Source organism: Quercus lobata, chromosome 9, assembly GCF_001633185.2.
Source record: "Quercus lobata isolate SW786 chromosome 9, ValleyOak3.0 Primary Assembly, whole genome shotgun sequence".
NCBI lineage: Eukaryota > Viridiplantae > Streptophyta > Magnoliopsida > Fagales > Fagaceae > Quercus > Quercus lobata.
The window spans coordinates 52983163-52995278 of NC_044912.1; the positions used below are offsets into that span (position 1 = coordinate 52983163).

At 32.8% G+C, this 12116-nt stretch overlaps 1 protein-coding gene and 1 non-coding gene across 2 annotated transcripts; one reads left to right on the forward strand and one right to left on the reverse strand.

The window, feature by feature from the left end:
- Window positions 1-759: 759 nt before the first annotated feature.
- On the reverse strand, window positions 760-832 carry TRNAK-UUU. Its single transcript has one exon. It is a non-coding gene; the product is annotated as a tRNA-Lys (tRNA).
- A 1296-nt stretch (window positions 833-2128) lies between these two features.
- LOC115960456 (GPI transamidase component PIG-S-like) lies at window positions 2129-11787 on the forward strand. The gene is made up of 12 exons (XM_031079377.1): window positions 2129-2977; window positions 4151-4235; window positions 4358-4447; window positions 5283-5356; window positions 5611-5695; window positions 5786-5875; window positions 6371-6501; window positions 7635-7716; window positions 7801-7848; window positions 9449-9521; window positions 9634-9737; window positions 11292-11787. Exons 1-12 carry the CDS (start codon window positions 2202-2204, stop codon window positions 11409-11411), a joined length of 1758 nt encoding a protein of 585 aa, XP_030935237.1. The 5' UTR covers window positions 2129-2201; the 3' UTR covers window positions 11412-11787.
- Window positions 11788-12116: the final 329 nt, after the last annotated feature.

The following is a 12116-nucleotide window of genomic DNA, read 5'->3' on the forward strand; positions in this document are numbered from 1 at the left end:
ATTTCTAACAAAATGTTAGGGTAATTCTTTGGGGCCTAAATTTCAGTTATGTACTTATTTGAAAACACTAGCTTCGTTACCAGCTTCTTGCAGAAAGGTCTTAAAAGATATTCACATTAAATGTGCTCAAATGCAACCCTAGCAATACTATCACCATGAACATAATGGGAAAAAAAGAAGTTTGCACCATTGACAAAGACACTCACTCATCATTTAATTTCCACAAATATAATTTAAAAATTAAATTTTCACCAACAAAATTTCCTTAAACAATGCAAAATAGAACCCAAAACGATTCTGCCAATTTGCACAAAAATACATGAATTTCTCCCATTCAATTTGCTAATGCTAAAAACTGATGCCAAATGGACAATTACTTTAACAGTTAGATATTTCTATTGAATTTTTATCCAAGAAAAAAAAAATTTTTTTTTACTAAATTAGCATATATACAATTAAAAATCCATCACAACCTTAGGGGTATATCAAACGCATGAGTTTGTAATTTCTTTTTCTTCTTAAAACCAATGTCGAAGTTACTCAGCCCAAAAAAAAAAAAAGAAACTCATGAGTTATTAATCATCATAATAATAAAGCTTAAACAGCTATAAAAAGGCATTTAGATTTAAAATGATTAATATTTTTAAGTCATCAAAGAAGGAAAAAATAGTGTTTTATTTATTTATGGAAAATAGTGTTTTTTTGGGACAAAACAATTAAAAAATACCAAATAGAATTACACTTACTATTAAAAGAGATCGCCGTCTGTGGGAATCGAACCCACGACCACATGGTTAAAAGCCATGCGCTCTACCGGCTGAGCTAAGACGGCTCTTTTATTATGGCATCTAAATAAGATTATATCTTACATTTAGAATTTAACCTTGATTGTTTCCTGCAAATTACACCCAAGAAGTCAATTGCATCAATATCAAAATTAATAGTTACCTATTAAAAAAAAAAAAAAAAAAAACACACACACACACACACAATTATAATTTTGAATTTTTTGCAATTTAAATCCTTAAAAATACGTATACTCGAAGCATTGTTGTTTAAGGCCTTAAGCTTAACCTATCTTGGCACTTAAAAATTAAAACTTAAAACACCATAAAATAAATTTTTTGTTGTTGTTATTATTATTATTATTACAAATATGTTATTTGCTATAAGGCTTTTAAGCAACTGATTTGTATAGCAAGGAGATAAAAATCAACTACAGTTAACTTGTTTTTAAAATTTTTATCACTCTTATTTTTAATATTAGAAATATTGCAAATTTGATTACATAGATTTTACAAAATTGGTTTGTTAAATTAAATATAAAAAAATTAAACATTTAAATTGATGTGTTATCAATTCGCAAGGAATTAATTTAACATTTATTTATCATATTGTTTTTTTTTTTGAGAATTTATTATATTGTTAAAGTGACATCAATGATCAATCACATTTATTCCAATTGGTTTGTAAGTAGTTTGCACTAAAATTTGTGACATGCTTTAACATTTTACTATATTTAATTAGTAACAACCTGTTAAGAAAAAAAAAATAATCAATTTTTTTGATAAAAAATTAATTTATTCTATATAGGGTTGGCAAAATCTTCTTGTCTAGCATAAATTTTTCCATATCAAAGAGGTGATGGGCATGAGTGAACTTTGCTTGTCTCACACTAGTTAAAATTACACTTGTGTAATTTTAAACTATATTACACATTTATACCATTCAATTTTTTTTTATTAGATGCGACTTTTAACAAATCTTCTACTGGGTTATTTTTTTTCCTTATACTTGAAATACTTTCAAAATTTTAAGATAATTTGATATTAATAGTCATACCATTATTCAAATGCATAAATTTTAAGTTTTCATATTTAAAATTTTACATAAAATGAATTTTTTAATCCAATAGCAAATAACATTTAATTTGCACAAAAATTAGTATACTTCCTAAGAATATAAAGAATATATAATCTACCAATGAAAACATTTTTCATTCTTAATTTCTATAATAATTATAAAAAAAAATTTAGAGGAGTAATTTTTTCTTTAATTAATTAATTAATAATTTTATTTATTTTTAGGAAGCTTTAGAAATATTATAGAGATGAAGAATAGGCTCTCTTGCCATTATAGACAGTCACACTTTGTGTGAGTTCAAACTTCAAAAAAGCAAAGAAGCTTCTTTCACTTCAACAATGGCGGAAATCTCCGAAGAACCTCCAAATCCAATACCTCCACAACCACAACCACAACCACAACACACACACCAACCATCCGAATCAACCATTCGAAAAGCCAAACCTGGACTCAAGCGTCTCACTCTCACTCTCTCAGTCCTCGTCTCTTTCATCTTCGCTTTCCCTTTCCTCTACAAATCCGTCGAAATCCACCGCGCTCCACTTCCCTTTCGCGAAATCGATTCCCTCTCGTCCCAAATCGGATCCAACACCAACCACCCCTCGCTTTCATTCCCTTGCCATTTCCAAGCAATCTTCGTAAATTTCAACAATTCCAACGCGGAAACCCTAGAGTCCTTGATTTTTGACGAATTGACCAAGTTGACCTCCAACACAACCTCGCAATGCAGTACTTTATCGGTAAAGCTTGTGAATTCTGGTCCAATTTGGTCCTTGATCGGGGCCGTTGATTTTGGCGGTGACGATGAGAGTGTTGACGAGGCTTTGGCGGGTGTGTTGGGTGGTGAGAAGGTGTATAGTGTGGTGGTGGTGAAAGGGGAGAGTGAGGAGGTGAAGGGGGTGGTGGGGAAGTATAGGTATGGATGGGTTGTGGGGAGGGTTTCGGAGGTGGAGGCGGTGGAGAGGGTGGCGGAGATGTTTGTTAAGGTGTTTGTGAATGGTGGGAAGGAGGAAGGGTTCATTCATGGGGAGTTTATGCCTGTTGGGGCTGATGGGAGGATTGTGCTTTCCTTTAATTTGCTTAATTCTAACCCACATGATTGGGTTTATGATTGGTATGAATCTTGGCTTTTGACTCTTTTGTTATTTGTTTTGTGATTTCCTATAATTTGCTCAATTCAAATTCACATGATTGTGTTTATGTTTGGTATGAATATTGGGTTTTGACTCTTTTAATTCAAAGTTGTCTATGTTGTGATTTCCTATAATTTGCTCAATTCAAATTCACATGATTGTGTTTATGATAAGTATGAATCTTGGCCTTTGACTGTTTTAATTCAATGTTCTATATACATTTATGGGATTTGAACCTTGAATGTCGTTGTTAGAAGCATCAAGAGGTCATTTTTGAAAGTTATAGTGTTAAAACAGTTTTGTTTTTCCAACGAGCTCTAGTTCAGTTGACACTTCCTTCTTCTTAAGAATGGGTGAAGGGCCTGAAGGCTGAGGTTGTGGGTTTGAAAATTCATTGGTTGTGTGTCTAAGTTACCAAATTATTGCTTTTTGTTTGTAGGGTTTTATGTGAGAGACATGTTAAAGTTGTTTCATTTTTGTTATGTTTGATTTTAAGGGAAAATAATTTGGTAATTAAGTTGATTGAATAAAAAAAAAAACATTTATGACACAAGGTTGGCTAAAAATATTAAGTCATTTCTGCTTAATTTTTTTTTGAAAGCATTGGTAGCTGACAGAATCTTGAAATGGTTTCCTTGTAGATGTTTATCATGTCTTTGGTTGTGGCTTTCAGTACAAATATCTAAATATTGCTGATCTCCTCAAATATTTCAATATCTCTGATGGATAACATAATGATAAGATAACAGCTCAAAGTGAAGATTCTCTGTTTTGGTGTTTTGAGTTGTTGGGTATATATTTGAAGTCATAATTTCTTGCTTTATGCTGTGGTGAAAGTTATGTCAATTGTTTTATACTTAATTTTATTTTGGATCATATCCATCATTTAGATGGTAGGAAACTTACTAAAAACATGTTTAGCAGAAAATAATATTTATTCCAGTTTTTCTTGCATTCTTGATAGATTTATATTTGGAGTATTTTTTTTATTGCTTTATGCTGTGGTTAGAATTATATGAATTGGGCTTAGTGTTATTATTAATATTTTTTATGGATCGTTTTCATCTTTGACATGGTAGGAAACCTAATCAAAACATGATTATCATCACATACTATTTATTCCATTTTGTTCTTTCATTCTCTTGTTACTGCAGGGATTTTCAAGCAATAGATGATACACTATTGGCCCCTATAATTAAGGCTCTAGGACCGGTAGCTAACATCAGTGTGGAAAGTCAGGTAATAAATGTTCCAAAATTTTTAGAAAATGCTTATCATTGTTTTGTATTAAGGCTAATTGGCTATCTATAACATCCTCATATCTGATTGTAATTTGATTTTGTTGTCTGCCCGCTGGACAGGTTTTATACCATACACCAAAGTCTTCATTTTCTTTCTGGGACGATAAGAGGAAAGGCTACATCTTTAGCACCAAGGATCTTCCTTTCTTTGTATGCTTCTTTAAATCTTTAACTCCTTATGACTTAATTGTCAAATAGAAATTTAGAAGAGTATTTCTAATAACCTATATTCTCTTTCCCCACTTTAATATTTCATTTAAGTTCTTGAAGTTTCTTGGTGCAAAGATCTAAAAGCCTAGTACATTTTAGCGTGTGTGTGCATGAATGCAGTCACCTACATGTTTGCTCTCTATAAGAACCCCAAAACAAAAGTTTTTTGTTCTTTGGGGGGGGGGGGGTTGGTTAGCTTAAATCACCTAAGTAATGTATGGATTATTTTACTTCAAGATCCAACGGGTGACATACATATCACTTTTCGTTTAAGGGGTAGTAATTTATGGAGTATTTTACTTCAAGACATAAGAAATCTGTGCGTTAGTTAGAGACTTTTATTGTATTATGATGTTACTGATAATGATAGCCGCAATGTGTGGTGACACAATGGCAACATAATACATATCAGCATTTACATAAGTGCAGAGTTTCATTATTCATTAATCAAACTGCATTGGCCATAAGTTATTTTTTTGTATGTTTCGAGAAACCCAAATTAATTGAAGCCAAAATCTCCTTACCTTTCGTTTGCTCTGAAAATAATGAGGTCACTGTAGTTAAAAAACCTTTCTCCATTTTCTTCATTGAAGTATGTGGGCATTGTAAGCAAGGGCCATTTTTCTTATTTGTCTGTCTCTGTGTGTGGATATTGTTTTTTTGTATTTTTTTTTTAACATTAGAGGTTTTTTGATCTTCTTTTCTTTGTAGTTTGAGTTATATCTGTAATTTCTTTCTAATTTATTATGTTAATGTTATTGCCCTATTATAATAGGTCAATTCAAATGAGTGGCACTTGGATACTTCTATTGCAGCAGGAGGGAGGTCAAAGATATTGCAATTTGTGGTGTATATTCTTTAACTAGATTCTCCTTTTAATTAATATCTCAATGGAAGTATTTTTATCTGATTTTTAAATGAACTCTTTGAGCAAAATTGCAATGTGCTTCCATTTATTGACCATGTGATATAAGGATCTGAGGATATGTGGCCTTTAGTTGATGTATGTCCATATTCTAAAAATTGGTGTCTGTACTCAGTAGCGGGAAGACGTTTCCATTCTTAACAGCTTCAATGTCAATGTTCTTTTTATTTGCTTTCAGATACATACCATCTGCAAAGGAATGCCCTCTTCTACTACAGCTTCCAAATGGAGAGATTTCTAAGACGAATGGATTCATATCTCCTGTGAGTTATCATACCTTTATATTATCTTCATACTTACAGTTCTTGTGAAATTTCCTAATGTTACTAAGTCTGACTAATGACATGATGAAGATGTGGGGAGGTGTTATTGTTTTGAATCCCCAAGGTTGTCTGAAGGATTCAGAAAGTCAGCATCCTATCAGGCAAACAATTTCCCACCAGGTTAGATGTTTTTTTCAAAGTTGTTTATATGTATTCTGTATATATCATTTGAAAACTGACTTTTGAATTTAAAAGCTGATCTTTATCAAAGCATGATGCCATTTGTCTTTCCCAATTTCCATTTATTTCTTGTTTTTGCTTGAAACTGTGTGTAGTGACAGAACATATGATTTACAAATTTTTCTCCCCCTCAGAAAAAAATGTGTGGCATGTTTTTTACAAGAGATAAATTTTCCATAAAAAGAAAAAGTTGAACCATAGTAGGAGAGAATACAAAAGAAGCACAAAAAGATGAGAAGGAATAAAGTCGTATAATTACAAAGGGTTAGAGACTCCATTAGTGAAAGTGTGCTTATAATACAAACATGCACTATCTAGCTCATCAGATTTTTAGTCAGAACTTGAGATGGTTAGACATTCATGTTCTATCATTGCAAATGGGATTTAGTTATTTTCTCAAGACTGAAAGATTGATGAATCCTTAATCTGAAACAGGATCTGCAGAAGGTTTTTGAAGTTTTCATGGGGCAGTTCCGACAACTTTTTGGTCTTAAATCTGACAGTCATTATTTTGGTTCCTCTGGCACATACAGTCTTTTAGCCAGTGAAAAAGGCTTCTCAGAATGGTAAGAAAATGATTCTTTTGTTATCTAATTAAAATGATGGGTTGAGCAACTTCTGCTGTATGCTTGCGCTTATGTTACCATGTTTGTTTTGTTGTAAAATCTGGTTAACTGTAAAATATTTTCACAAACTGTAAAATTAAGGCAAGAAGTAAAATGTTTTACACTTAAAACAAGTGTAAAACTTTTTACATCTGACTCCTCATCAACCACACTGCCACGGTACCATCCCCTTCCCCAAATTCTCATCAGCCACAACCATCATGGCCAACCATCTCTCTCTCTCTCTCTCTCAACATAGCCTCCATGGCTGACCCTCTCTCTCTCTCTCTCTCTCTCTCAGCATAGCCTCCATGGCCGAGCTCCTCCAAACCCGCAGCGACCTGCCACTGCCACCAGAGGCAGTGGACTCCTCTCATCTCACCTTTTTTTGATCTCACCGCTCTAAAGGTTCTTAAGTTTCAATCTGAGTTTTTGGGTTTTGGGTTTTTGATCTAGTTTTGTGAGTGTTTTTTTTTTTTTTTTTGCTTTCTTTTTGATGGTTTTTGGAGTGGTTTGGTTGGATTTGTGCTGATTTGGTGGTTTAATGTTCATATTTGTGGGTTGCTGGTGGTTTTATACTCAGATTTGTGGTTTAATGCTCTAATTTTTAGGCGGTGGCTTGTGGTGGTTGGTAGTTTGTGATAGGTCATGGTGGTGGCTGGCTTTTTTTCCCTCTTCCAGATCTGGTTTTTGGGTGGTTGGTGGTTTGCATTTTCAAGTGTTTAGTCATACCAAACACTTGAAAATGTTTTTACTGTAAAATATTTTACTTCGAAACAAATGGAGCATTAATTAAAACAAGTATTCTTAATTCTGCATGTAAAATTTTGTGGCGTAAACATTGACAGACTGTATTAATCTCAGTATTCCAAGTGGCAGAAATGCATTGCTGTTTTAGTTATATGCTTTCTTATGCTTTTCTCAATACGGTATGGTGCATATTTATGTCTTCCAGAAACAAGGTTTTGTGAGTTTTGAAGGCTTGTAATAGTTGATTCGAGTTTACCTTATATTATCATATGTACTTTCCATACCTTGACTTGGCTTGTATTGCATCCACTATAAGGGTATTCTTACTGGGCATTTGTCTGTAGGGAATTGGATTTCCTGGCACGGCGACATACATGCTTTAATCTTCATTCGTGTGCTACAACACTTGGATCTCTTTCCAGATTGGTATATTCACAGTTCTTCCACATTTCGCTTTCTTCTGTTCAGTTTAGGTATTGGTAAATAACACCCCATTTCCTTTTCATGTAGGTTCAATCACTGCCAAGGATGATTATCATGGATGAGATTGGTAAACAGGTGAGTTATCAAGATGAATGCTTTCTGATTGATATTCTGTAGTTCTGTTTTGCTGCAATTGTTTAAGTAACTGGTGGATGTTCTGCTCCCTAATTGAGGAGTGTAAATGGTTATTTGGGTTTATTGCCTATGTCATTGTGCAAAATATATGACCTTCCTTCTAAATGAAAATTATAATAATGGTTGAAGAGAAAGTTACTTCACTATTAGGAATATGGGAAAAGGACATGAACATTCTGCCTTTGCATGAGACGAAAGAGGAATCGCAGTGAAAGCATTAATGGATGAAGATTATGCTTAACTATGTTCTGCTTAGAAGTTATTTCTGTACACTTTTATGTTACTACTTCACTATATTTTCCACTGTGTGTTTATCTTTGTGAGCAAGTCATTTAAATGACAGTTGAAAATATGGTTATGATACTGTATTTCAAGCCGAAATTTAGATACCATGATTGCAACCATTAAGTTGGGGATCTGAATTGAAAACAGAGTAATAGAAAAAATTTATCTACCTAAAATATGACAGTTTAATTTTAGCAGGTTTCATGCACACAATCAGTAGACATTGCTTTCATTTTGTAGTTATTTTTGTAAACAATGTGTTCTCATGAGCATTTAGAAGAACATGATTATTGAGGTCTATTTTAAGCACTTCAGTGACTCCTCTCTCTCTCCCTTCCTCCCTGTGCTTTTATTACCCTTCTTTCTTCTTTCTGTTTTTGTTAGCTTAAATCCCCAAACTATAATAATTTGGCCATCCTGCATTTTCATGATATGTACAGTTGTCTTCTGTTTACTGCCACTTTTTTCTTATGGCCAGAAGAGAAGACTTCAAGTGCCATAATTTAACTTACCATTGTGTGTTATTAATTCTTGCTATTAGGAAGAATGTGTCTACTTCCTATCACATAATGTAGCATCTTTTTCCTTCCAGACTTTCTGCTTTGTTTCCTTCATGAGTGCACATTTTCTGAAATGGTTCTTTGTTTTTTAGAACAGGGAAAATAAATTTGAGTTGGAAGATATTTTTTATGAAAAAAGACATCTAATACACTTTTGTTGAAAAGATTTCTAAAATAAACTTCCAGATGCTATGAGCATTATTTCATTTTTTGTATTTGCTACCTTCATGTTTTGTATTTTACACCAAAATAAATATGTAGACTTGGGTTTATTGTAAGTTAAGATTACTATATCATCCTAATAACACTCAAGGGACAAGGGTTGTGAGTTGATATATACTTTTGACAAGTTTTCACTGTATTTATTTTTATTAAAAGAAAAATGAGAAATTGTAAATACATGAGTACATAAATGGGACACCCAAATAGCTACAGCCTATGATATAAATCTGTAACATCAATAAAAACTTTGAAAAGAAAAGAGAAGGAACGGTTTCCAAAACAGACATTGACTCAAAAGACTGATCTAAAAAAATAATAGATTAAGCTTATTCCAAACCAATTCTTCTTGACACCTTGAAAGATCTGGCTATTTTGTATATGAGACCATGACTCTTGTTTTGATAAACTTTTAGCAGTTCTAGCATATGGAAGTTTGTGCTTCTAATTTATTTTTTGGTTTTCTCCTGGATAAGGTAAAATATTCTCTTGAGGCGGCAAACTTGGCTCAAAGGAATGCCTCTCTTGGACATTATGATGCTTCAGCTGGTATGTTACGCCTGCTCCTTGTAGGTTGTAGTACTTTAGCTTCAATTGAGGAATTTCTGCTATATTCTCATTGCAGCAACCTAATATGTAGTTTTCTCTCTTTCCTTGTCAGTGTCCTCTAGGCAAGCAAGATCTCTGGCAGAAGATGCCTTCTTTCACCCATCAATTATGTCTGTCAGCTACTACTCCTTTGAGCATTGTTTTGCTGTCTATTCGGTTAGTTACTTGAACATTTGAGTATTGTAGCTCCTATTGAAGGACAAATTTATTTTGAATATCTTTACAGTCAAATTATTTGTTGATAATGTTTAAATTGTCCATGTAGAATATGTGCAGATATACCCTAGTTGCATGCTGGAGACCTGTGTGGTTTGATGAGAATTATATTTTATGTTCAGGCAATTGATAGTTATATGTTGGAAAGAAATATTTGCTAAACCATGACCATATATATATATACAAATGTAGTCTAAAGTTTTAAATGGGTTCAAGTATCATTTATCTATATCACTACTTAAGCTAATATTTACTTTTCAATAAAAAGAATTTGAATGAAAAAAAAAATCTGTGCTAACAAAAATAAAATTAAGCTTTCTTCTTTCTAAAGTTTTTGGATCAATGCCCATTTTCATTCCCAAAAGGTTGTGTTGATTACTGTAAACCAAAATTTTAAGATTTATTTCAATAGTCAGTCCTAACTACATTAAATGGCACTCAGCTGAGTTAAATATGCTGCTGTTGAACTTCTATATTTGTAGTTAACATGTATAGATTTTTATACAGTTCAGATTGTGGACTTGTCTTGCTTGTTTGCAACTTGAAGTAATCTTGATGATAAATAGAAGTCTTAATGGGCTCTAATACCAATTTTGATGTAGAATCTTTAAGAATTATTTAGATTTCTTGTGAGATTTTAAAGGGTTCTTGAATGGGGTTTTATTTTTAAGGTTTACGTAGGCCTTAATTAATAAGAAAAATGGATCTTGAATATGTTTTGGTATAAAACAGTGAGAATGAGAAATAAAGAAAGATAAATACTTGGCAATCTCACCTAGGTTTTTCTAAGCAATCACACTTAGGTAGGAGTAGGAGTAGGAGAAGGCAATCATACCCTTAAAATTAGCTGTTGGAATTTCAATAAAATCAATCTCATTATGTTTCCTTTATTGAATACATAAAGAAACTTTTATAGGGTATTGTTAGTTCTTTTAGAAGGACAAGGAATCCTAAAATAACCTTTTCCTCCTAGATAACATTTTCCTAGAAAGACAGAATCCCTACAATAATGAAAAACAATTAAGAACTTCTAAATCAAATAGAAAAAGGACTCAAAAACTAAAAATAAGATTCATGAGCCTCTATAACTCCCCATTGCAACTTTTTACAAAAGATATGGAAATTACCAAACTAACCTATTTTATTAGAACTTTATTATTATTTTTTAATTGGTAAGTTACACACTTACCCAGTGGGTCTTGAACATGACCTCACTCTTTGCATAGGACTTACGAGGGGAGATGTCATTTGAGCTTGAGGTAGAGCTCGTTTACCCTATTCTATTAGAACTGGACTAGCAACTTTTTTAACTTAAAGAAACTTAATAGTAAGACTCAATTATAACTATAGTAATTTTATAAAGGTGTTGGGCTCCACATTGAAACTAGAACACAATTCTGGATTTTTTTAGTATTTAATCTTGTTTTTCTTCTAACTCTTTACTATCGGCCCCAAATCTCATATATAAATGTTTTTGGCTGCCTGTTTGCACAGCCTTTCTTTCTGCCAGTTTCGATGCATGTCCTCCTGGCAGCATTAAGAGAATGGAGAAGATACAAGATAGAAAACAGAAAGTACTTAGCATGGAAGGCTGAAGTGAAAAAAAATTCTTGAAGTCATTTCCTAAAACTGAGTTGACATGAAGCAAGGCTCCAATAGTTGGATGGCTACTAAGCTAGCCTAATGAGCACAGGAGGAGCCATTTGGGGGCAAAGAGCACACAGTTGCCTGCCTCTATAAGCTTCCGGGAAGAATTTGGCACTATTTGTTCTTGCGTTTTGGCTTGTGTTTATTCTTCCTTTCTTTGGATGTAAGTTCCCCTCAAACCACATGCAAAGCTCAAGATACACCAATACCATTGTCTTTTTGTAAATATCTGTAGACAGTGATACTTATGGTCCTTTGATTGGAAGGCATTCGTTTGATAATTTTATTTTTGGTAACATCCTTCAGGATTAATCTTTTATACAAAATCAAGTCTCTAAATGCAGTCATTCTTCCCTATTGCTTGATATATTTAAGTTGAAATTGTACCATGTTCATCAAAGTAAGAAAACAACTGAGAAGGCAATTGAATTTGCCAAGGTTGGGGTTTAAAGTGAATAAGTGACGGATCAATGGTAATATTATCCCTTGAGACTCAATGTCTGTGATTTGAACCCTTATCTCTCATTGCCTTACTCAGTGGCAAAGCCAAGATTTTGGTTTGGGTGAGGGCAAGATTAGAATAAATATTGAGCACAAATTATTTCTAAAAATGTTCATTAATAAAAGAAAAAAGATTATTTAATTTATTTAACCCAAAAAAATGATTTTATT